This window comes from Carcharhinus amblyrhynchos, chromosome 4, assembly GCF_965287045.1.
Source record: "Carcharhinus amblyrhynchos chromosome 4, sCarAmb.v2.hapA, whole genome shotgun sequence".
Classification (NCBI taxonomy): domain Eukaryota; kingdom Metazoa; phylum Chordata; class Chondrichthyes; order Carcharhiniformes; family Carcharhinidae; genus Carcharhinus; species Carcharhinus amblyrhynchos.
This window is the reverse complement of record NC_137327.1, coordinates 101,204,608-101,231,107: the sequence shown is the minus strand read 5'-3', so window position 1 is coordinate 101,231,107 and position 26,500 is coordinate 101,204,608. Positions and strand designations below refer to the sequence as shown.

General features: G+C 41.6%; 1 protein-coding gene across 2 annotated transcripts in view; it reads right to left on the bottom strand.

The window, feature by feature from the left end:
• The window catches only part of sytl4 (synaptotagmin-like 4), an 83,850-nt gene that overhangs the window by 35,758 nt on the left and 21,592 nt on the right, over positions 1-26,500 (bottom strand). For both annotated transcript variants that reach the window (XM_080187683.1, XM_080187684.1), the window contains 6 exons: positions 12,713-12,876; positions 12,400-12,613; positions 9,856-10,071; positions 8,010-8,119; positions 6,673-6,793; positions 3,772-3,900 (listed from right to left, as the gene is read on the bottom strand). In XM_080187683.1, the coding sequence (XP_080043809.1) occupies positions 3,772-3,900; positions 6,673-6,793; positions 8,010-8,119; positions 9,856-10,071; positions 12,400-12,518 (695 nt within the window). In that variant the 5' untranslated portion in view covers positions 12,519-12,613; positions 12,713-12,876. The remainder of the gene's footprint in view (positions 1-3,771; positions 3,901-6,672; positions 6,794-8,009; positions 8,120-9,855; positions 10,072-12,399; positions 12,614-12,712; positions 12,877-26,500) is intronic.

Sequence of the window (26,500 nt, the reverse complement as noted above, 5' to 3'; positions counted from 1 at the left end):
TTACAAATAGCAACAGAGAAACTTTGACACTTTAAAACTTCAGGGCGGCATGGTGGCACAATGGTTAGCACTGTTGCCTCAGTGCCTGGGTCTCAGGTTCAATTTCCAGCTTGGGGCACTGTCAGTGTGGAGCTTGCACATGCTCCCCATATCTGCGTGGGTTTCCTCTGAGGGGTGCTCGCACATTCCAAAAAGACATGCTGGTTGGGTGCATCGGCCATGCTAAATTCACCCTCAGTGTACCCGAACAGGCCCCGGAGTGTGGCGACTAGGAGATTTTCACAGAACTTCATTGCAGTGTTAATGTAAGTCTGCTTGTGACAATAATAAACAAACTTTCAAAACGTACTCAGGTTCCACGATGGTCTCAGCCCAAGATAGTTATGGGAAGGATACTTCTGAGCAGAGTAGTCTTTAAATTCATTTACATAACGACTGGAGTTCTGATGGAGGATTGCACATTCTTTCTAAGTTTCAGCTTTTAAACCTATTCCCAACAAAAGTTAGGGATATTTTCTAAAGAATAGTTTGATTTCCTAAAAGGAATTCTGGCAGATAGTAAGGTCACCGCATAGTCTCACTCTTTATATGAAAGAAACTTGCCCGTGTCTAAATCCTGAACATCTATATCAGTTGATTACAATGTTTATCAAAGAGGTGAACTCCCGCAAACAGTGAACATTAACAGCAGTTTGCTCATGATGGCCCACCTCACTGGATAAATATTGTGCCTTATTTATGTTTACATTAAAATCACCAATAACAGCTTAGCTTTCAACTGAAGAGATCTAAGAATTACTAGTTGTCACTAAATAACGTGCGTTGTTTGCATTCATTAGTTACAAAGGAATGTAAATGTCAGAGATAGCGTTTAGCTGCCCTGACGGCTGAGTTCATAAAGATAGTGCATTACTGAGTTGGAAAGGCCCTGGATTTAATTCCTGATATTGAGCTAACTGATCTCAGCTTGATTCTTGAATCAGTACAATAGGCCCGAGTGCCTGTGGCCCAAGGAAGAGACGATTCCGACAGGTTTCCCGCTCCTGATTACAATCTGTCAATTCCTGCCAGGAAGTGCATGTGTGCAGATACCAGGCAGGGGCAGGATCAGGCTTGGCTGCAAAGCTTTTTTTGTTTAAATTGCCTGCTGACAGCCACACTCCAAACTCCCACGCTAGCAGCAGCCCAGAGAGTGACCATAGAAATGGACACAATTATAAAATTTCCAGTCAGTATTATTGTAACACTGACATTAATCCATTCATTTTAAACAGAGTAGCTGTGTGCGTTTCACAAATTCTCTTTTTGACAGTGACATTACAAACGACTCATTGTTATACAGCTTCTAAAGGTAGCACTCTATTTTCTCCAGTGCTAAAAGCAGTGCAGTCATAATTAACAGTGAAACTGAACTCTTCCTCTCCACGTCTATATTTAACACTAAAACAGAATTACCTTCACTTTATGTTAAATCGGAAAGATGATGTTGAGTTTACATTTACGTAGTCCATACTTTAATTAAATATGCTGATAAAATTAGTTTAAATTTCAATAAACAGTATCCTGCTGATTTAGCAAGGTCAATCCACCTTTAATGACAAATGACAACCATTTGATATGTTGGCCTGGATTTTGCAGTTTTAATGGTTCACAGAACTGTCATTACTCTGTCATATGGAGACTGCATGCGCAGTTAAACATGATTATCCATAAGCCGCTGTCAGTGATTCATCGCTCCTTCACAGGATGTGCTGTCAAAGTTCTTTCAGGTAGTAATCATTTAGAAATCATTGATTCCAGGTGGCACAGTGGTTAGCACTGCTGCCTCAATGTTCCGGGATGCGGGTTTGATTCCCAGATTGGATCACTGTCGGTGTGGAGTTTACACATTCTCCCCATGTCTGTGTGGGTTTCCACCAGGTGCACCGGTTTCCTCCCATAGTCCAAAAATGCGTGGGTTAGGTGGATTGACCACGCTAAATTAGTGCCCGGAGGAGGACTAGCTAGAGTAAATGCATGAGGTTATGGGGATAGGGCCCGTGTTGGATTGTGGTCCGTGCAGACTCCATGGGCCAAATTGCCTCCTTCTGCACTGTAGGATTCTATGATTTGACAAGAACATCCATTTTTTACGCTACGAACAAAACAGAAAATGCTGGAAAATGTCAGCAGTTCTGACAGCATCTGTGGAGAGAGAATAGAACCAATGTTGAGAGTCTGGATGACTCTTCGTCAGAGTTGACTCTATTTGCTCTCCACAGATGCTGTCAGACCGTGGAGATTTTCCAGCATTTTCTGTTTTTGTTTCAGATTCCAGCCTGGGAATAAGCAATATTTTGCCTATATTTTACACTACTAACACTGCTGTAAAAACCTGAAAAGTTATGCCTTGTTGATTGAGATGTATCTGGGTTTTTACAATGTGCTACATCATAATTACTGTACAACCTCTCTGGTCCAGTAAAACTCATTTTATCTTTGTGGAATGTTAATGAAAATTTAAAAAGAAACCATAGATTTTTAAAAACAGTCAAAATATTTATCTTAAATTTGTTTATGAATTTTCAACTTTTATTTCAATTCCGTGTATCAATCTTTATTTGGTTCTCTGTTTGCTGATTAAAAGTTGAAGGAAAATCAGTCCTTTTTGCTTTCTGGCTTGCTGTCTATGAGAATTCATCAATGTGATTGGCTGATATTAGCCTCCTTGATGACATCATTGTTTTTGGCATTGGAGAACACCTGTAGTTGGCACCAGAACACAGGGAAAAATAGAATCCATACTATAGTGATCACTAGATATTAAAAAAAAGCGTCCTCAAAGATCCCACAGCCTGTTCACCTGACTTCAACCTGTCATGCAAACATTGGGCATTCCTCGACTGTTACTGCACTAGCCAAGACCGGACTGCAGCAAAAAGATACAGACTGCAGTTGTGATGAACCCCAACCAATGACTCACATCACTGAAGACTGCCCCTAACAAAATTCAGTAGAGGACTCAAGGTGATCCATTTAGCCACTGCGGAAACTATTGTCTGGCTTGCTGATTATTGCAAGTGCTAAAAATAAAATCTAGGAGAAGCTTTTGTCAAGTCAGTAATGAGTGCTGTCATTTTGCTGTAGACCGTGATATCCAGGCCATTGTGATAGACACAAACCAAACAAACCATGCCCAAGGGATGAAGGCACAGTAACATTCTTATATTAGGATCATAACCAGAATATCTTGGATAAAGCAACGATGGATTGGAACAATATGGGACATTGCTTGCAATCCTCTCTATGCTGAATATCATTCTCCCTCCACACAGTTATAGAGGGAGGTTAATTGGAGGCCAGTCACTTTCCCAGAGCAAGGATCCAGCACATGAGATTGCTGCCACAGAATTACTTTGAATCAGTTTTTCAAAGCAGGATCTTCAGAGACCTAGCAGTAAGTTACCAGCTCATCTCTTCATCTAATGGGCTACATGATATAGTATGACTCAAGCAAGCTGAGAGAGAAAAGCAAAAAAACTAAACATAAGTACATGATAGTCAATTATTTCAACAACAAATTGCTTTGATATTCACCTTTAATGCACTAAAATATCCCAAGACACTTTACAGTAACATTATTAAACAAAATTTGATACTGAGCTATGTAGGAGACATTAGGGCAAATGAATGAAGTAGGTTTTAAGGAAATAGATGGTCTGAATCACATTAATGAACGGATTTCCATTTGATCGCAGGAATTTCAAACAGTATCCTCCCCAGATCTCTCACCTGGAATTGTTAGGTGTGCTGTGTTTGGAGGGAGATTGCGAGTTGCTCTTGTGGCTGCTGATGCTTACGCGTCCAGTGGACTCTGTGTCACTTAGCTGCTCAGAATTTTCTTGGAATTCAGGCAGAATGCTATAAAATCGCAAATCACAGGTTCATAGTTTAGTTACTTGACTGCTACTTCAGAGAACCATATTGTTTATAAAGTTTATTTATTTGTTAGTCACAAATAAGGCCTACATTAGGGGTAAGTTTTTCACTCAGGGTGGTGAGTGAATGGAATCGGCTGCCGTCAGTGGTGGTGGAGGCGAACTCGCTGGGGTCTTTTAAAAGACTTCTGGATGAGTATATGGGGTTTAATGAGATTGAGAGTTATAGATAGGTCTGTAGGTTGGTAGGTGTTGATGTGATCGGCGCAACTCGTGGGCCAAAGGGCCTGTTTGTGCTGTAGTGTTCTATGTTCTATTAACATTGCAATGAAGTTACTGTGAAATTGTGCTAGTCACCATATTCCGGCGCCAGTTCGGGTCAATGCACCTAACCAGCACATCATTCAGACTGTGGGAGGAAATCAAAGCACCTGGAGGAAACCCACGCAGACACAGGGAGAACGTGCAAACTCCACACAGACAGTGACCTAAGCCGGGAATCGAACACAGGTCCCTGGTGCTGTGAGGCAGCAGTGTTAATCACTGTGCCACCGTGCTGCCCACATTGATCCACGTTCCTCATTTCAATCTTCCAAAATGTTGAAAATTATAAGAATATTTTGCAGATTAAAATATGTTTCCTATGATTTGCTGATAGCTCCCAATGATAAAGTTAATTCATTTATTGCCTATATCTAACTGCCTTGAGAAGGTGGCAGTTAGCCGCCTTTGTGAACCGCTGCAGTTCATGTGGTGTATGTACATACAAAGTGCTGTCAGGAAACAAATTCCAGAACTTTAACCCAGTGAAGGAACGGTAACATATTTCCAAGCACAGGGTAATGTGTGGCTTGGAGGGGAATCTGCAGGCAGTGGTGTTCCCATGCATCTACTGCCACTTGTAAGGACCAGGGCAGAGATTGTAGGATTTGAATGTGCTGTTCAAAGGACCTTGGCCAGTTGTTGCAGCACACCTTGTAGATTGCACACAGTACAACCACTGTATGTCGGTAGTGAATGTTTAAGGTGGTGGATGGGGTGTCAGTCAAGTGGGCTGCTTTGTCCTGAATGACGTGTGCTTTATTGAGTGTTGTCGGAGCTGCACTCATCTGGGCAAGTGGAAGGTATTCCAATTAATACCCAACTTGTATCTTGTAGATTGCAGACAGGCTTTAGTGAGTTTCACAGCCTCTGACCTGCTTTTGTAGTTATGTTGTTTAAATAACTTGTCCAGTTCAGTTTCTTGTCAATGGTAACCCCCAGAATGTTGACAGCAGGGAATTCAGTGGTGGTAATGCTATTAAATGTCAAGGAGAGATGGTTAGATTCTCTCTTGTTGGAGATTATCATTGCCTAACACTTATGTGGCCTGAATGTTACTTGCCACTTATCAGACCAAGCTTGAATGTTGCTCAGGTCTTGCTGCATATGGGCACAGACTGCTTCAGGATCTGAAAAGTCCATCCTTTTGTTTGTAAACAGCCATTAAAAAACTCATAAGAAGTCCTCATGATCTTGGCCAAAGATGAACATCATTACACTGCATATTCTGTATGTTCTTGCCTTATGGGGGTCAAGATTAGAAAAAGTTCGATGGTACAGTAAACCACGCAAACACCCAGCCAATGACACTGAGCTATTAAATTCAAGTTTTTCTGCAAAGATCACGGGTCAGATTTTCCTACCCCTGTACATATAGGGAAATGAGCCAGAAGGATTGCACAGCCAAGAAGAAGCGTGGCTGATAGGATCTATCAAAGTGATCCAATGCACTCAGTTGCAGGACCTTGAAAATCAGTCCCCATATATCCCAAAATGTGTGCTCTCTTGAAATATAATGGCTAAATCACAACTTGATCTGCTCTATAAAATCTTCATCTCGTCCACGTCTTTTAAGAAGAAAATTGAAAATTGCTTCTTTCAATTTAGTGGCAGGAAGTCAAAACTTTTCCTGGAGTTAGAGAGCAAAACAAGTGGAATCTCAGCCACAATAACCATCAAATAGATGTAACTAACTAATTTATGTTAGTTAGTTACATCTAACTAACAACGACCACTTCATCCAATGGATGTTTCCATCCTGAGTCTTGCTTTAAATACTAATATTCTTGATCTTACTATCTCTTCTGACCTCATATAACTTTCAAATCCCCTCATTGGTCAGAAATTCTTTCAAAAAACTTTGCTTCCTTCTCTGAGACAAATGATCCTCACACTTTGACATCTTTCCACTCTCAGTCAAGCTGAAGTTATTCCAAAGCTTCAGCATGCTCCCATTCGCAATGCTTCCTTACATTCAGCAACCAGACTTATGGCTTCTTTATTTTTGTTGTTCAACTTCTCTTTCTCAATTGCAACACTTTAGGTATTTCTCAATTCTTCCTTTCTCCTTTTCCAAATACAATGTGCTATATGCTCACCCTTTCCCCTCCTGTACTGCAATCACATTTAATTGATTCTTTTCTAAAAATTCAAGCTGTAGGTTTCCTACCTTTGTCCTTTCTCCTTTCCTGGTACAATCCTCACTTTGAAAGCATCTCACCCTTATCATTAGTTTCCAATTGATTCACTCTATTCCTTTGTCTAGCCTTGTTTATGTGCTGTATTTTAGCCTTTGTCCTTCTCTCTGGTCTCTCGACAACAAAATAAAACAAAATAATAACTAAAATTCACAATGTACATGTCAATGTATAGAAAACCAAAATTAATCAAATACAAACGCATGTTAACTGCTATGCTACATGACCACACTCACCGAGAAACCTTGCTGTCATTTTGAGATGTCTTCTGTCTTGCCTTTGCTGCAGTATTTGCTTTTGCATCGTTGGCCAGTGCCTTCTGTAGTAATGCCTGTCCTACTGTCTCTCGCTTATTTACTGCACAGTAGGAGAAAAGTTAGGAAGTATTTACTGGTTTTTAAAAGGATATTATCCATTTCTTCCCCAGATTTTTCAATTCATCACTAACTCCTGCATTAGAGAATGGGAATTGGAAAGCCAATGTGTAATCACTAAGAGAAACATCCATCTTGCAGCAATCAAATAAAAACTTGCATTTATTTAACATCTTTAATATAGTTAAACGTCCTAGGGTATTTTACCACAGAGTTACCAAACAAAATTTCACACTGAGCCAGATATTAGCTCAGGTAACCAAAAACAGACCAAAGAGGTAAACTTTAAGAAAGAATTTGAAAGGAGGAAAGAGGAACAGCAAGATATACAGAGGGAATTCCAGAATTTAGGGTTATATAGAATCCCTACAGCACAGAAGGAGGCCATTAGGACCATCAAGTCCGTACCGACCACAATCCCACCCGGGCCCTATTCCCGTAACTCCACACATTTACCCTGCTAATCCCTGTTACTAGGGTCAATTTAGCATGGCCAGTCAACTAACCTGCACATCTTTGGACTGTGGGAGGAAACTGGAGCACCTGGTGGAAACCCATGCGGACACGAGGAGAAAGTGCAAACTCCACAAAGACAGTGACCCGAGGCAGGAATTGAGCTTGGGACTCTGGCACTATGAGGAAGCTGTGCTAACTACTGTGACACCGTGCTGCCCTATGGTTACCATTTGGTGAAGTAATTAATATCAGGAAAATGAGAGAAGCCATATATGGAGAAGCACAAAAATCCTGCAATGTTCTGGCACTGAAGGAGATTACAACGGTGGGGATAGGGGAGGCTGTGTGAAAATAAAATTGAGAGCTTTAAACCGAGGCATTGCCTGATTGGGAGCCAATGCAAAGTCAGGAAGCACAGGGCTGATGGAAGAACAGGGCTTGGTGTGAATTAGGATACAAGCAGCACAAATTAGCAGAAGTTAATGGGACAGTACAAGATGAGAGGCAAGCCAGGAGAGCATTGGAAGAGTTGAGTCAGGAAGTAACAAAAGCATGGATGAGAATTTCAGCAATAGTTCAGCTGAGCAGAGATGGAAATGGGCAAAGTTGTTGACGTGTGCAGCTCTGAGGTTCAACTTAGTCAAGGTAACAGAATTCCTTTCCCTTAGTGAATAAATGTGTAATGTACATGAGTATCAGATATATAAACTTTAATTGAAAATATGCAGCACTCAGCTACTTACAGACATGTTTCCTCTTTAATGATGCTCTGATTATATCACTACCAAAGTCAATGCTGTACCGCTTTGCTCGGTATTCAAAGAACCAGTCTCCTGTTTGTTTCTTTAGTTTTCTGATAAAGAACATAGGATTATAGTCACTGTGTGGAATTCCACTCTTTTGATCTTTTTACTATAAACGTTTGTTGAAGATTTAATCTGGCCTGTACTTTGTATTTTTCAAAATGAAATCATTCTTATTGGTATTGGATTAAACTCTAACATCAATTCCCTGTTTCTGCTCTAAATTTTATTTCTTCTAAGACCTGACTTCATGTTGACACTGAGCAATCCATTTAAATCTTTTCCCAGAACTTACTCGAAAATATTGCCTCGATTGTTTGCTAATAATGAATGTAAATCTCAGGCGCATCATCCAAAAGCCATACTGAGGAAGTTGGATTTCACAAAAGCTTTTAGAAAGGCAACAGGATTACTATTGCAGTTTAGGAGGAAGGGTCAGTCACATTTAGGAGAAGGGTTGCTCAGTCTACAGGATGCAACAAAGTCAATCTACCCCTCAATGTCTTTGAGTTTAGGAATAAGTTAAGGATCACCTGAAGGAAATTCCTTAGAATAAAAGGACTGTTTGGGATCAATGTAATCCAATTCAGTCAAGGCATTGACCTCTGTCCTTTTCCTACCACTTGCCCACGGTTTATAAATTCAATGTTAATGTTGAGAAGGTCTTCCATCTGGATATCTATACCTTCAGACTAATTTTTTGAACGCATATTCTGGGCCTAGACAAAGCCACACCCCATGATTTCTCACTAGGTGCTCCCACTAGGAGTGCGATTCATAAAATCTCTCCTCAAACATCCATCACGTTCCAATACTAGAGCTTTGACAGGGAACCCTGGATATTGTGTATCTAAATTTCTCTGCCAATTTCACCATCATAGATTTCTCTGTTTAGAAGGAAGATATAAAATGGTCCTGAAGCTTTTGTGTCAGTCAATTAACCTGAGTTCAATCTGGTTAATTTTCCAGCAAATTTAATGCAAGATATTTTAAACTTTATTGGTCAAATGTCCGATTTGAAAAGTACTCTTTGATGTTTTGAGGAAAACAGCTAACCCAACACAAATCTTCCCATTATCTCAGACCGTTTTCTAGGCGTTTCTTGTGGCATACCCCAGGATCTCATGCATCCAGGAATCTGTGCTCTCTGTCTTAAGCAGTATGCAGTGTTAACTTATAGAATAAAATCCTCCTGTTCTGTGTATAAATATTGCAGCTGGTGCGATTCATCTTTACCTGAAGCATGAAACAGGCTAATTGTTTTAGACTGAACCTGATTTCTGGCAAATAAAATTGTATGTGTGGGCTGCCAAAGTTTTATTATCCATTCCGTGCTATGTTCAGAGACTGGTTTCTGTCCCACTTCTCCTTAAACAGAGAGATATGTACACAGGACCTGAATCTTCAAAGTAGGTGCTTAGCAAATAAAGTTGTTTTTTATTTCTTAGTGTCACAAGCAGGCTTACATTAACACTGCAATGAAGTTACGATGAAAATCCCCTAGTTGCCACACTCCGGTGCCTGTTGGGGTACACCGAGAGAGAATTTAGTATGGCCAACGCACCTAACCAGTAGATTTTTCAGACAGTGGGAGGAAACCGGAGCACCCGGAAAAAGCCCACTCAGACACAGGGAGAAGGTGCAGAAGCTACACAGACAGTGGCCCAAGCCGGGAATTTGAACACATCTCAGTAAAACATATTTTCAGATTTATGCATCGTGCAAAAAATATGCTCCCCAGCCAATCCTACTTAGTATTTTGTTTAAAGGAAGAAGTCACACTTACGCCTCCTTGATGCACACAGTGCATCTCCATTTTCCATCGTCACCTGAAACGCCACATTCTTTACACACCAGGTGGTTACACTGTTTGCACACATTTCCACTCTTAACAAAGCGGCCCAGTGTCTGCTGGCATCGTGCACAGGTCTTATCACTGTAGTCCTGACTGCCACGCTTTGCTCCCTTACGTCGTATTTCCAACAGCTCACTCTTCAACTTTCTTAAAAAAAATCAAACAATAAGACTACGTCAGCACAAACCCCGACGTGTGTCTATTCAAAATAAGGCAAACTGCAATGAGAAATGACATTAATTACTTTATTAAAGGCTACTAAGAATATCAGCTGAATCAACCTAATTATGTCCTTTAAAAAAAAAAGCTCTCCATATATGGATGACTGTCACAAGACTGCATTTACAGTCTGTCCTAAGCCATCGCTATGGTGTCACTTTAAACAATTCTCACTAATGGAATCATACAACCATGGCAAAATGGAGTGGGAGGTGAATCCAGAGATCCCTCCAGGGGCACAATTGTCACTTTTTGATGGCACACACAGAAGCAGCTTCTAAACCAAATTTTTAAAAATTCATTTGCAAGATATGGGCTTCGCTGGCTGGCCATCCCTAACTACACTCCATGTCAGAGGGCATTTGAAAGTCAGTCACATTGCTGTGGGTCTGAAGTCACACGTAGGCCAGTCTAGATTTCCTTCCCTAAAGGACATTAGTGAATCCTGATCATTGACTTTTAATTCCGGATTATTATGGAATTCAACTTTCGCCAGCTACCGTGGTGACATTTGAACCCGGGTCTCCAGATCTTGGCCTGGGTCTCTGGATTTCTAGTCTAGTGACAATATCACTATGCCATCACCTACCCAGCTCCCAAATTGGCAGGCACAGCAAAAACACCAGGGACTGAGGACAGGCTGAGAAGAAGAGCCTCCAATTCACTCTGAGGTGATACATCAATAGTCTGAGTTTCTTTATCTTTTTAACTTTAAAGAAAGGGTATACCCAGGTGCATCCTTGTCAAGGAAAGTCACAGCCCAGCACAGCATTGGATATATGTATTCACGAAGTTTTCCTAAAACTGGAAGTTGGTCTAATCAGAGCTGCTTCTGGTACACAGTAATCAGTTACTACACATCAGAAACACCTCTGTTTTGTCTTGGCTTTGCTCAAAATCAAACAAATGTTTTCCTAAAAGACAGAACATGGTTCATAATCCATCTTTGAGGACTAGAACAAAAACCAAGATTACGGCGCAGTTAAAAGAGAATTTCATCAGTAGTACTGGTGACTCTAATCGTCCCTCCAGACAATGTCTCTTATTTCATGAAGGGTTCCCAGAGTTCCCCAATGAGCTGCTGAAATGCTTGCCCACTCTGCCCCCATGTACCTACCATGTAAAATGGGGCTCAATTTACTTTACATCAAAAACAACTATGAAATTAACTTCAATTTGCAGACTGATTTGCAAATGACTCTGCAAAACCAAACTGAGGTTGCACGAACAAATTAATTCACCCAACTCACTGATGAATCATCAAACGCTGTTTTATGTTTATATTTGTTCAGCTGTATAGTACTGGCACTGTGCTTTCTGTCTTAAGCAGTATGCAGTGTTAACTTATAGAATAAAATCCTCCTGTTCTGTGTATAAATATTGCAGCTGGTGCGATTCATCTTTACCTGAAGCATGAAACAGGCTAATTGTTTTAGACTGAACCTGATTTCTGGAAAATAAAATTGTATGTGTGGGCTGCCAAAGTTTTATTATCCATTCCGTGCTATGTTCAGAGACTGGTTTCTGTCCCACTTCTCCTTAAACAGAGAGATGTGTACACAGGACCTGAATCTTCAAAGTAGGTGCTTAGCAAATAAAGTTGTTTTTTATTTCTTAGTGTCACAAGTAGGCTTACATTAACACTGCAATGAAGTTACGATGAAAATCCCCTAGTTGCCACACTCCGGTGCCTGTTGGGGTACACTGAGAGAGAATTTAGTATGGCCAACGCACCTAACCAGTAGATTTTTCAGACAGTGGGAGGAAACCGAAGCACCTGGAAGAAGCCCACTCAGACACAGGGAGAAGGTGCAGAAGCTACACAGACAGTGGCCCAAGCCGGGAATTTGAACACAGGTTCCTGGCACTGTGAGGCAGCAATGCTAACCACTGTGCCATCATGCCACCCAAAATAAAGTTTTGGGAACCTCCAAACAAAGTACAAGGAGGCAGTAATCCTGTACCGTTGCTCCTGTTGCCTGTTTCCACATCCACAATACAACCTAATATTCAGGCATTTATGAAAAATCACTTTGCTTTAAAAGCATTTTAGTATTAATGTGTTGTCAAGGGAGATAGCTGAAATAATTCACGTGCCAGTCTTCCTTACTTCCAGTCCTTATGGTTTAAAATTGTGGGTTGCTGGGTGTAGGCATTTTGTGCAGAACACCACTTAGATGTGGCATTGCCAGTGGAAGAATTTAGAAACAATCACAGTCAGAAATGTTGTTCCAACATCGTCTCTCCCCTCATTACCTTATTCGCTTTTCCTCAGATGTCCGCAACGTCTCATCTCGGAGCAGCACTTCCATGATTGCTTCCCTCTCTTTATCCGTCAGGAATGACAGGTTGATCATCTCCATTTGTTTTGACATATTGCTGCAATCACCAAAGGTTTGATGTCTGTACAAACTGCAACAACCTCTTCCTTACTAAGTGTGGGCAATAAAGAGGTTTCAGATGTTCGATACTGAAACAGAGAATAGAGCATGAATTTAAAACCTTTGACACTAACAAAAAATGATTTTATAATAAAGAAATTTGTAGATAAGGCTGCACATTCACTAACCACAATGGCTCTGGGTGATTTCTGTGCTAAGCCTTTGGCTCATGATATTGTTTAACGATGGTTGTCCCGTCTGACATTGCGTTGCTATCCATTCACTGGAGGAACTCATTCAACAGGGTTAGCTGTCTGGAGGCAATCTTTTGAACATTTCACCAGATTAGATCCTAGAAATGAAACAAATGGAGAACTATTACAATTATAGAATGGAAAGCTAATGTGAATTGCTGCATTGTGCTATGGTGAAGACCGAGGAAAAAAACAATGTTATGCTAATGAATGTAGTTTCAGACTGTCCAATTAAGGATTCAGTATCAGGTACTTGAGTAAAGTCTGACAGATGACACCTTATACAAATTAGATTGTCTCATCACTAAACAAGGGCTAACCAGTAAATCAACTTGTGAAGCCAGCAATGATTTCTGCACAATACACAACATTCCTTTAGGATCTTTAAGTAAATCTCCAATTGCTCGGCCACTGAATTTTTTTGGAAAGTTTCAAATTTGCAGTTAAGAATGTTTTTGGAAATACTTTGAACAAGATGAATTGTGCTTGTTTGGACTGAGGTTTTGTCCAACAGTTGCTCTGAAAACACAAAATTATTGCATTTTGCTTTTTACCTTGCAGAATATACTCAGAATATACTTTTTACCTTGCAGAATATACTCACTGGCAGCTACTTAACAGTTTAGTTTAGGTTTAACTGGAATAGTTTAGGTTAGAGGGTCATTAGATTGGTTCCACTGGTCGGCGCAATGTCGAGGGCTGAAGGGCCTGTACTGCGCTGTAATGTTCTATGTTCTATGTACTTCAATATTGACAAAGTGTGCATATTGGAATCTTAGTCACAATGATCACACCCACCTCACCTGAACTCCAGATATTTATCTACATTCCAGTTCAGCATTGTCATTTACAATACATTCAAAACATTTTTTGCCGGTGTAATTAAGCAAACTGCATGAACAGGGTAGGGCATTGCTCCACCCACTGAGACACACATCTAAATCATTCTTCTTAGTTCCTTCTAAGCCAAGATTAGAACAAGACAAATTTGTTTGACTAGTAAGACCTCAACTGTGAGAAAATACAGAATGGTAACAGCTGGCCCCACCTCTTACAATTACCTTGCCTACTTATTCAACACAGAACAGTAGGTGTCAAGATCAGAGTCCAATACTTGTGTTAGGATGGCTGAGGCCTGAACAAATGTACACAACTTATGATGTTGGAATTGAAACCAGTTTACCATTACAATATAACAAGAACACTAAAACATTTCATAAGAGCCCAGAGTATAAGGATCTTCCAAGATCATATCAAACTCAGCAAATGAGGAGGCTATTGCAGTTCTTCAGGGATTTGCATTCGCTAAGTAAATAAAAGGTTACACAGAACTGGAACCTTTATTTGTACAGAACAAAGTAATGGTTGCCAATCAGGGTGCAGTTGGTTCTACCAACCTGTAGCTGAGTGGTGGCAACACTACTTTGGTGTAGAATACACACCATTAGCCCGACAGCAGCTGAACTGCAGGGAGTTAAAATAGGCAGCCCATGACAATAGGCATAAGGATTGTAATTGGTGAATAACCTGCACCTGTTTAATGTCACAGGGTGGTAACTTTGTGCTGTCTGCTGTCTTAAAATCACTTCAGCCTTAGCCAGGGCTCATGGAACTGTTGATTGACTAGTTGTTTGAACACATCACCAATATCATGAGTGGCTGGCATCAGCTAGATCCCTTAAAGAGGAAGTACATTAAAGGTAGAAGCAGGTGTTGGCAGTCATGCAGGAAGTGAATCTGACCTATGAAACATAGAATCCCCACAGTGCTGAAAGAGGCCACTGAGCTAATCGAGTCTGTGCTGACTTCCTGACAAAGCATCTCACCCAGGCTCAGCCCCTGCCCTACCCCTGTAACTTTGCATATTTACCCTGTTAATTCCCCTAATCAACAGATCTTTGGATACTAAGGGGCAACTTAGCATGACCAGTCCACCCAACCTGCACATCTTTGGAGTGTGAGAGGAAACCAGAGTACACGCAGGAAACCCACGCCAATACGGAGCCAATGTGCAAACTTCACATAGTCACTCAAGGCCAGAATTGAACTGGGGTTCCTGGCACTATGAGGCAGCAGTGCTAACCACTGTGCCACCCCAACACTGAAAGATGGCATATGGCAGAGTGAGGGTTTGTAGATTTTCAGTTTCTGCACCAGAGTCCTAGACAGAAGAAATTGAAAAGAGAGATATCCTATATTGGCAGGAGCCCAGGAGGCTCTCTCTAGCGTGCACAGAAAGCAGTAGGAACAGATAGTCAAGTTAGCATCCAAGTACCTAGCAGTTTAATGGCTGCACACAAGTGGCAAAGGTTAGTGAATCCACTTTCAAATGCCACATCTAACCAACTGCACCATTAGTGGCAGACACTTTTCAATCAACCACAATGCCATTTCTCATCTTCCAGTGATCCATATAAATCAGAACTTGTATTTAACACTCATACACTTCAGACCAAGCACTGCTGTAAGCCTCACAACCACATCTCCGCTTGCACACTCTGGGAGTTTCAACCATGGATAAATCATATCATCCAACAGATCGCATGACACTCACCCTTACAAGATGTTGCACAACCAGAGGCCAAGGAAGCGAATTAGAGGGGACAGGTGTAGCTTCCAACCTAAAGTCCAAGGAGGAGATGGTACTGGTCATTATTGAGATGCTCATTGCTCAGGTTGTGGCAAGCACCAAAGCTGGAACAATTGAAGATGATGTTATACATGAACTTAGTTGTCACCCCCACATCCAACTTGTCTTCATCCCACAATCTCTTCTGATTTACAAGCTGCAGATGGTCAAGCCTGAACCAGTTATTCTGTCTGCTTTGCACCACAATCTTATGCTTGTATATTTCTCTTTGCAGATACCCAAGAACCAGCCAGATATGGGAGGAACAGAAAGAAGACAATGATGATGAAGATACACTGTCACATGATTTGATATCTGCAGCCACCACTTCAGATGCCAATTCCGTGTGCATTTAATGGAAAGCTCAAGAGGCAAGGTCTGCACATGGGGAGAACGCAGGCAGCCAGGGCAATAGTTAATGACAACACAAGTGCCAGCTCACCCAAAGGTGAGGTCACATACAGCTTCTCATGCAGGGACGTCAAATGAGGACTTTGGTGGGGAACCCACAGAAGAATGCTGCTGGTTATGCACAATGAAATGCTTGGTGCATTAGGAAGCCTGCCAGAAAGCCTGCTGAATCTCATGGAGCATGGAGGAGTCGAGCACAAGTTGACATAGGGTTTTTCCCAAAGCTTAGAGCTCAACCTTTCCAGCCTAGAATTGGTTACCAACTTCATCAGCACACTTGTGGACCCAACCATGTCACACAGTACAATGACCGATGTGTCAGCTTCTGTTGTAGCAACTTGCATCAGAAGCCTCATTGCTGTATTGAAAGCTCAGTAAGAAGTCACGCAAGGTCAGCACGCTGCCATCATGGCAGTGGATTATATCACCCAGAATAGTATAGAAGATGTCAAGCAATCTAACAATCTGTCCAGTATTCCCACTAAGCTGTGCAGCAACCTGGAAAATCCCCACCCAGGCAGTTGGTCCCTTTAAATTATCATGCATGTGTGGCCATGCCAACAAAGAGATAAAGATGCAGTACTTTTAAGTAAATCATGCAAGCACTCTACAAATGCATTGAGGGAATGTTCAATCAGAAGATCACTAGGATTGTTGAGGCATTTCCTGGGGGTGTGGTATTGGCTCCATGGAGCACAAATCTGATATCCTCTCTCAGAAAGCAGCAAACACCCTGCCACTCTGCCAATGCACTTGCTGATGCCCGTCAGCCAGCCAGCCCAGATGCTTATGTCGAAGTGAAGCAGTCTGAGGTTGTCCTCCAAGTCTGTTGGAAGTCTCCCCTGCTAATAGTCAGCATTGTTGCACCAGCCACACACAGCCACTGCGATAACACTGCATCGGATCACTAGGATGGACAGAGGCAGCTGCGAAATAGGCAGTAAGAAAATACACAAGGATGATTGATTGGCTTTGGAATATAATTTGCAATGATTTCATTTCTACAATCAGTTTGGAATGTTTATTTTGCCTGGTAATTATTTTTGCATTGTGGCTAAATGGATGCTGTGATGATCAATAACAGAAGGAAGGCAAGATGCAGGGCTGTTGGCGAATGGGAGTTAAAGTTGCAGTTACTGGTGTTGGACTCAGTGAATTTTTCCACAGACAGCCCAGGCAAAAGGAACTGTCTAAGTTGCCTCCTTTCTTTCATTTCCTTCTTTTGGACAGCACAATGGCACAATGGTTAGCACTGCTTCCTCACAGTGCCAGGGGCTCAGGTTCGTTCCGGCCTTGGGTGACTGTGGAGATTGCAAGTTCTCCCCATGTCTGTGTGGGTAGACTGAGGAAAGAGGTTGATAGTTTGAGGAGCTAGGCATTCACTTATAAAACAGGGCCTCCAAGGTTATACAAATTGGCATAAGGTGTATAATATTAGAGAGATTAATACGTGGCTGGAAGACTGTTGTGGAAGAAGTAGGTTTCAGTTCATAGGGCACTGGCATCAGCAGAGGGCTGTAAAAGCTGGGTACGTTCAAGGCTGAGATAACCAGTTTTTAATCGGCAAGATAATCAGGGGTATGGGGATAAGGCGGGAAAGTGGAGTTGAGTATTATATCAGATTAGCCATGATCACTTGAATGGCAGAACAGACTTGATAGATCAGAGTTGATAGCCCACCTCTGCTTCTATATCTTATGGTCTTGTGGACATTCTTGATTCATTATCTATTGTGGATACTGGCATTGATTCACTGTCAGTGGTCACAGACCTGCTCGGCTAGATGTTGAGGAAGCAGAATCCCTTTTGTTTTCACTATAGAATATGAGATATGGTACCCACAAAGCAACATGTGCACAATCAATGTTACTCAGAAGTTTATAACTGGAGAAAGCGTGTCCTCATTCCACCAGCTTCTCTCTGCAAAGAGAGAACATCAGTCAGACTTTATTGAATAGCGTGTCAGTGATCTGCCTCACACAACAATGAATGGTGACTGTGTGATGTTTAAATGCCTCTAGCTTCAGTGTGGAAGGTGCCAGTTGGTAACCAGATTCATCATCATGGTTACCTTCACAGCTACTGGTAATGTCCTTCTCCTGCTCTGAGGATGCAGTTGTGGCTGCAGCCAGTGTTAGATGTCAACGAGTAGATTTTTTACTGAAATACAGACACCATATAAATTGTTCCTCACCGAAGTTCAAGCTGGAGAATTGCCCTCTAAATACCTTGGATGGTATGGCCTCCTGCTGAGAGCCTTTCTCCTCAGACCTCCTTTTCCTCCTTCCAGCAGCATGTCCTGCTTTGCATGATCTTGGTTCATTCCCCAAATTATGAGGTACTGTAATTGGAATGTTTACTAGTGCATCCAAGTCTGGGTGCAGCTGGTTTGTGCAGAAGCCCTGAAATCACCAAAGACCCATCGAGTACTCTGGCAACTGGAAAAAAACAATAGAAACTCCAAACACTTGCAGAAGGAAAGCGACAACTGGAAGAAATCAAACTAACCTCCTACGCAATTGATGATCCCTTTAAAGGTGGATCCTACTTGCTGCTGGATGTAACATTGGGTTTTTGAGATTACGAGAGTTAATTAATTGGACATTGAACTCTAAAATAGAAAGGGGGAGGTGTGGTGGAGGGAAGACTCAGCTATTAATGGATTGGCAGGCAGAAAGCATGCAAGCTTAAGTGGAAGGTGAGAAGCAACGAAATCCATGATATACATTATATTCACTTCTAGAACTGCCACTGCACCATTATTGTTCTTTAATGTATTACTTTCACTATATGTTGCTTGAATTTAATGCAAGCTCAGGAAGGATTCGAGCCACGTTGCATCGAATGCCTCATTTAAATGTGGCATGGATTATATGGGAGAGTCACTAAGGTGGAATCTGGATAGTCTAGTTGGACACCACAATCAGACAAACAAATTTTATAGGTATCCACTTGTAAGCAGAACTATATCCAAGCTTGGCAAAACACAAAAGAAGCTGATCAGACTTCTCAGTTATTGCAAACATATTTCAATAAAAGGTGTGACAATTACAGATACACAGGAAGAGAAAGTGTGGCAAGCAGGCAACAACAACAACCTGTATTGAAATAACACCTGTAACTTCAGAGTCATACAGCAACTTAACATGTCCAAAAGCCTTTCATGGCAGCATTATGATATTTGATCCCGAGGCACCAACAATATATAAGGCCAGCTGACCAAAAACTTATAGGTAGGTTTTGAGGTATTCTTAAAAAAAAAATAGGTAGATAGAGAAATTAAAGGAGAGGTTCTGGAGCTTAGTGTTTTAGCAGCTGAAGGCTTGGCCACCAATTATGAACTGATTCAAGTCAGGGGTGTTCAAGAGGTCAGAACTGGAACAGCATATATATCACAAAGGATTGTGGAATTGGAGAAGAATACAGACATAGGCGGGGAGAGGCCGAGGAGGGATCTGTAAATAAGACTGAGAATTTTAAAACTGAGGTATTGCTTGGCTGCGAGGCAATGTAGGTCAGCAAACACTGGGCTGATGGATGAACGGGATGTAATCGGAATTAGGGCATCAGGTCATCAGTGCACTTGCGAATACTCATAAGTCTGTTGTTCTCACTTGCAGGTAACAACAGCCTAAAATACAAGGCAGAGAGTGAAGGGCAGATCTGGAGATGTCCATTACTTAATGTACAGCCAGCACCTGCAGGGGAGAAACAACAGTTATAAACTGCATCTCAAGCCATAGGAGACAGACAGATTTGGACCTTGCCACCACATGGTAACAGCATTAAATAAATCTCCACCCACATCTCGAACGAGGCAAAGTCTTTTTGGCTTGATTTCAGCACTGACTGGCAGTTGTTACCTTAATTTATTTGCACTGCCTGCCCCTCTACCGCAGCTACGTTTGCAGCCAGGTGTCCCTGGAGAGGGAGCATGCGGTGTCCACGGGCGCAGTCAATGCCTTCCGCGCCCGCTGGGCACCGCAGGGGCTGGTGTGTGTTATAGACCCTTACAACCACATTTTGATTTAATGTTTTAAGTTTCCTTTGGACTTTGGTTTGTGTTTGGGCCATCCCCCCCCCCCTCCTTTTTGGGGGGCTGCCCCTCTTAATTTGTCTCTAAGTTAATTTGAGTTTGTTTTACTTGTTGGGTCATTGAAAGAACTACCTTAATTTATTTGCTTGTATAATTAATTTACAACACCCTCCTGTTCATTATTCTTGCAAGGATGTCTGGCCACGTTTTCAGTTGTCTGATAATGAATGTAAATACATGAACTGACTGAGTAATTGATGCAAGTGCATTGAGTAGGTAATTGGTTACAGGACTGTTTTGTGTTAGGGAGTTTGGATTGAGGGTGCAGTAGGAAGGGGACAAGTGATTACTATCTTGGTCTAGTCTGAGTGACTAATTAAATCTTTGAACTATTAAGATATCCAAGGCATCATAAGCAGCAGTGCAAGCAAATGGCTGATCTGGACAATGTGGGTCCCATCTTCATCATTCTTCTCTTTTTCCTCCTCCTTATTGGAATCCATATCAGATGAAGAGTGTTGAATGGTGCACTTATTCTGCATTGCTAGTCTTCATTGCTTACTATGTTGTGCAGAATACAGTACATTATGATTAGCCTGGAAACCCTCATTAGGGAGTACCGACAGGAACCTCCAGACCTGTCTAGGCACTTGAAGCACATCTGGGACATGCTAAAACCTGCTCGATGACACAATCATGTTGTCATATGCTGCAAAATTCTAGAGGTTTCATCAGACAGGTTTGAAATCTCTGTTGCGCAGCATTCACCACTTAAGGCTAGTTCCAGGTCTGAACAGTCCAGGTTTGGACTGCTGCAATATGAAAGCGTCATCACAGCTCCCAGGGGCACTGATACAGATGTGCATGGATCTTTAATGATGCTGTACACCTGCTGAACATTAATGGAATGAAATTTCTTGCAGCTGATGGGGACACTTGATTGATCTGGTAATGCTTGGATGGGAACCCAGCACTTTTGGAAAGCCCACCCGAAATGTTAATCGGATTTCCCGCTCATTCTGTTGTCATCAAAGGAGAGATTTGCAAAATTCCCATGCCTAGCAAACAATCCATCCATCACCTACATCTGTTATGCCTCAATATGCAGCACTGGAGTTAAATATCCAGGGGTTTCAGACTGTCTGTAAGGACAGACAGAAAGGTAAGGGAGGTGATATAACTCTGATATTTAAGGATGGCATCAGGTGGGTAGTGAGAGATTATGTAGGTTCTATAGGATGAATCCATTTGTGTGGAAATTAGAAATAGTAAGGAGAAAAAGTCACTGATAGGCCACCAAATAATATCATGGTGGGGCAAGCAATAAACCAAAAAATAACTGATGCACGTAAAAACAGTGCAGCAATTATCATACAGGATTTTAATCTACATGTTGATTGGTCAAACCAGGTCGGTCAAGGCAGCCTTGCGGAGGGGTTCATAGAATGTATCCACAATACATGTAATGGAACCTCTGAGGGAGCAAGCTTTCCTAGATCTGGTCATGTGTAATGATGTGGAGATACCGGCATTGGACTGGGGTAAACACAGTAAGAAGTCCTCTCCACTCACCTGACGAAGGGGCAAACCCCAAAAGCTAGTGGGTTTACTATCAAATAAACTTGTTGGACTTTAATCCAGTGTTGTGAGACTTCTTCCTGTGTAATGGGACAGAAATAAATAGTGACGTCACAGTAAGGGATCCTCTTGGAAGGAGCAATAACTATGTGGTTGAATTTAAAATATAGATGGAGTACGAGAAGGTAAAATCCAATACCAGTGTCTGGTGCTTAAACATAGGAGACTACAATGAGATGAGGGAGGAGTTGGCTAAGGGAGACTGGGAGCAAAAACTTGATGGTGGGATTTTGAGGAACAGTGGAAGACTTTCAAAGTGATTTTTCACAGTGCTCAGCAAAAGTATATACCAATGATAAGGAAGGACTGTAGAAAGAGATAATCAGCCATGGATATCTCAGGAAATACGGGACAGCATGAAGCTGAAAGAAAATGCATACAAAGTGGCAAAGATTATTTGGGAAACTAGAGGATTGGGAAATCTTTAAAGGTCATCAGAAAGCCACAAAAAAATCTATAAAGATGGATTATGAGAATAAACTAGCTCAGAATATAAAAACCGATAGCAAAAGTTTCTTCAAATATATAAAATGAAAAAGAGAGGCTAAGGTAAACATTGGTGCTTTAGATGATGATAAGAAGGATTTAATAATAGGAAATGGCTGAGGCATTGTAAGGTATTGTGTGTCAGTCTTCACAGTGGAAGACACAAATAACATGACAAAAATTGATGACAAGATGGCTATGGCAGGTGAGGACCTAGAAGCAATCATTAATGCTATAGAAGTAGTGTTGGGGAAGCTAATGGGGCTTAAGGTAGGCAAGTCTCCTGGCTCATATGGAATGCATCTCAGGATAATATAGGAGATAGTAGGGAAAATAGCAAATGCATTCCTGATATTTAATGAAAATTCGCTGGATTCTGGTGTGGCTCCTGCAGATTGGAAAACAGCAAATATGATGCCACTGTTTAAATAAAAGGTAGGCAAAAGACGGGTAAGTATAGGCCGGTTAGCTTAACTTCTGTAGTATAGAAAATGCTTGAATCTATCATCAAGGAAGAAATAGCGAGGCATCTGGATATAAACTGTCCCATTGGGAAGACGCAGCATGAGTTCATGAAGTGCAGGTCATGTTTGACTAATTTGGTGGAATTCTTTGAGAACGTTATGTGCGAAGTGAATAACGGGGAACCTGGGAATGTGCTGTATCTGGATTTTCAAAAGGCATTTGACAAGATGCCTCCCCAAAGACTGCTGCATAAGGTAAAGGTGCGTGGTGTTATGAGTAATGTAATAGCATGGATAGCGGATTGGTTAACTAACAGAAAGCAAAGACTGGGGATAAATGGGTGTTTTTCTTGTTGGCGATCAATGACTAGTGGTGTGCCTCAGGGGCCAGGGTTGGGACCGCAATTGTTTACAATTTACTTAGATGAGTTGGAGTTGGGGACCAAGTATAGTGCATCAAAATTCACAAATAACACTAAGATGAGTTTCAGAACAAAGTGTGCAGAAGGCACTGAAAGTCTGCAAAGGGATATGGATAGTCTAAGTGAGTGGGCAAGGGTCTGGCAGATGGAGTACAATGTTGGTAAATGTGAGGTCATCCATTTTGGTCAGAATAACAGCAAAGTAGACTATTATTTAAATGGTAAAAAATTGCAGCATGCTGCTGTGCAGAGGGACCTGGGTATCTTTGTGCACAAATCACAAAAAGTTGATTTGCAGGTGCAGCAGGTAATTAAGAAGGCAAATAGAATTTTGTCCTTCATTGCTGGAGGGATGGAGTTTAAAAATAGGGAGACTATATTGCAGTTGTATAGGGTGCTGGTGAGGCACACCTGGAGTACTGTGTACAATTCTGGTCTCCTTACTTGAGAAAGGATTACTAGTACTGGAGGGAGTGCAGACGATATTTACTAAGTTGATTCCGGAGTTGAGGGGGTTGGCTTATGAGGAAACCCAGTGTAGACTGGCACTATACTCACTGGAATTCAGAAGAATGAGGGCAGAACTTATAGAAACATATAAGATTATGAAGGAATGAGATAGGATAGAAGCAGGGAGGTTGTTTCCTCTGGCAGGTGAAACTAGAATATGTGGCATGGCCTCAAAATAAGGGGGAGCAGATTTAGGACTGGGTTGAGGAGCAACTTCTTCATCCAAAGGGTTGTGAATCCCTGCCCTGTGAAGAAGTTGAGGCACCCCTCATTGAATGTTTTTCGGGCAAGGGTAGATAATTTTTTGAATAGTAAAGGAAGTAAGGGTTATGGTAAGTGGGCAGGTAACTGGAGCTGAGTCCACAAAAAGATCAGCCATGATCTTATTGAATGGTGGTGCAGGCTCCAGAGGGTGGGGGTGTTGCAGGCAGATGGCTTATCCTGTTCCTAGTTCTTATGTAAGTCCCTCAATTTGTTTCTGGTAGTATCCTGGAAGGAACCAAAGATGAGAAGATGGAGGGTGGTAGTGACTTTTACAGACACTGGCAATGTGTGTCCAACAGGTAGGAAGAAGGTTTTCCTTTGGGTGGCTAATAATGTCTATGATCATTGGACATGATAATCTCAGCTTGTGAAAGCATTACTCTTCTGAAAGGTTAAGGAAATTGAGTTTCTGGGTAATGCCTCCTGTCAGCTCGCCCTCTCTTATTTTTCATTTGTGACTCTCTTCATTATGTCCTGACTGCTATGGACACTGATCTTCCTCATCTGAAGACCAATCAAAGCAGCCAAGATGTCAACCATCCTGATGTTTTTTACATCTAACCTTAGTTTCTTTTACCAAGAACTCTCACCAATCATTACCCAGAAATAACTGAGAGTGGCAGCTCTGGGCACTCAGCCATTATTTTCTTTCAGAATTCTTGACATTCAACCATCCCCTGATCATGTTACTCAAGTCCAACCTCCAAATTACTGACAACCTTCTTGAATTCAGGGGAACTCGTGCCGGAAGTATTTAATTTCAAACTGCCAAAATCTCTGGAAAACAGCTTCATTTAAAACTTACCACACCACAGCAGATTACTTGGATGCCTGGCTGTGAATTACTTCCTTGACTTGGTGGAATGGCTTGGGTCAAAGATCCCTTGAGTGACCCCACTGGGATATCCTTGCTCCTGGTATGGCTTCCAATGGCAGCGAGGTAAGGGGAAGGTGCCAGACAAAATGCAATCCAAAAATTCCTTAATGGAAAAACAGGTGAAGGAAGGCCGTGCACATCACTGACTGTGAAAATGGAAGGTGGAATTGTCTCAGTAATTGTGATCAGTATATCACCAAAATCTGACACTATGTCTGGATGTCCAAAATCCAGTTTCCCCAAATCTCAAATGGCCAACCTTCCAGGGGAGAACAAAGTAAACACTTCCATGTCGCTCTGAAACTCCATGAAGCACAGCAGCATTTGGCTGGGAGGAGCTTGGTAATAATTATTCAAAATGACAATTGATCCATAAGCTGCATCAAGTTTTGAACCTCAATGTCTAAATGAGAAAGCAAAGTAGTCATAGATAATGAAAGGAAGCAAATCCTACAATCTGGATCCCACTACATCATGTGACAACCTGCCTCATGTGTCCAAAGATCTGAGAGTCGAGAATTGGCCGCTCCATGACATGAAGACCCGTGGCAGAAACTCCTAACACTGTGTAGGCATCAAACCCAAACTGAGGGACAGCTATCACCAATGACATAAAACAGAAATGGGCTTTCCATATGCATTAGGGGCAAATTGGTTATGTCCTCACCCCTCTCGCACCTATTATGGGTGTGGGATGTGGAGGTTTAAAATTCTCTTCTCTGGATCAAAGGTCGGGATTTCCAACCATAAAAAATGAAATATCTTGGCCAACAGTAGTCAGTGTACAAACATTATTGTTAATCTTTCATTTCTAAAGATTATGAGTCAGAGTTATGTTGCCACATGTATTGGCTGTATGCTGGGAACTGCACCCAATGGGATTCTTTATTTTCAGCCTCGGCAACGAAAGTCGGCAGACTATAAAACTGTGGTGGGGATGAATGCAGAGGAATCTACAGCTAATCTCAATTCTATTATCTTTTGCCATTGAAATACACACAATTAAAGTTTCCCTTTTGCACCGCTCATTTTTAAATCCTGTACCATCTTCTGCAGTTGTAGGAATGATCAAACCTGCCCAGTTTATTTATTTTGGGGTCAGGGGTTGTGTGCAGGGGGTACAATGAGGCAGCAGAAGAGCAAGCTTCAAGGAAAAATGCTAATCATACTGAGGGAAGAAGATGTGCTGAAGAGTTAAGACTTTGTTATCACAGTTGGTGGGAATGCCTTGAACTTTGCTGTGCTATTCTGGCAGTAAGCAATGATTTGTTCTGTGCATGTCTTTCCTTGGTCTTCATTCAAAGTCAATAAAGTTCCTTCCTGGTTGCCCAGATGAGAGTTTAACTCAAGAATGTTCTAACTGTTACGCATGCAACGAAGGATTAAATAACATCAACTTCCAGTAAAACTTTCTATTCGCATGTTATAGATGAGCAACGTTATCATGGGGCTAAAAATCTTTTCCCAGTATACATTAATTTAATTATTTTATTACTTCACAGAGAAGGTGATGATTTATTACGTTTGCCTCTGCCATGATACGCTTAGCACTTTGGATTTTGAATCCAGCAATCTGAGTTCGCATCTCAGTGGAACTGTTATTCTCTTCAACCTGTCTCTTGTTTACACTGGGACAGATGAATCTGTGAACTTTACAGCGGTCCATTAGCTCAATTGGTTAGAGCATGGTACTAATAATACCAAATTTGCGGATTTGATACCCGTACGGGCCAACAGCCAGCTATCTCTTTCACCATGGTCCTTTCTCTGCAAGCTAGCTTATCGTCCCATCCTTATCTTTTGTTTCGGGTGGTTCCCCTCCTTTTAGGGAGCTGCCCTTAAGTTAGTTTGATTTTGTTTATTTGGTTTAACACAAAAGATATACCCTGCATGATCCAATTTCTTCCACAGAGCACCACTTGAATAGAGTTTTACCACTGAGTGATAATAAGGGAAGAGGGCAAACATAATTAGGAAATAACTTG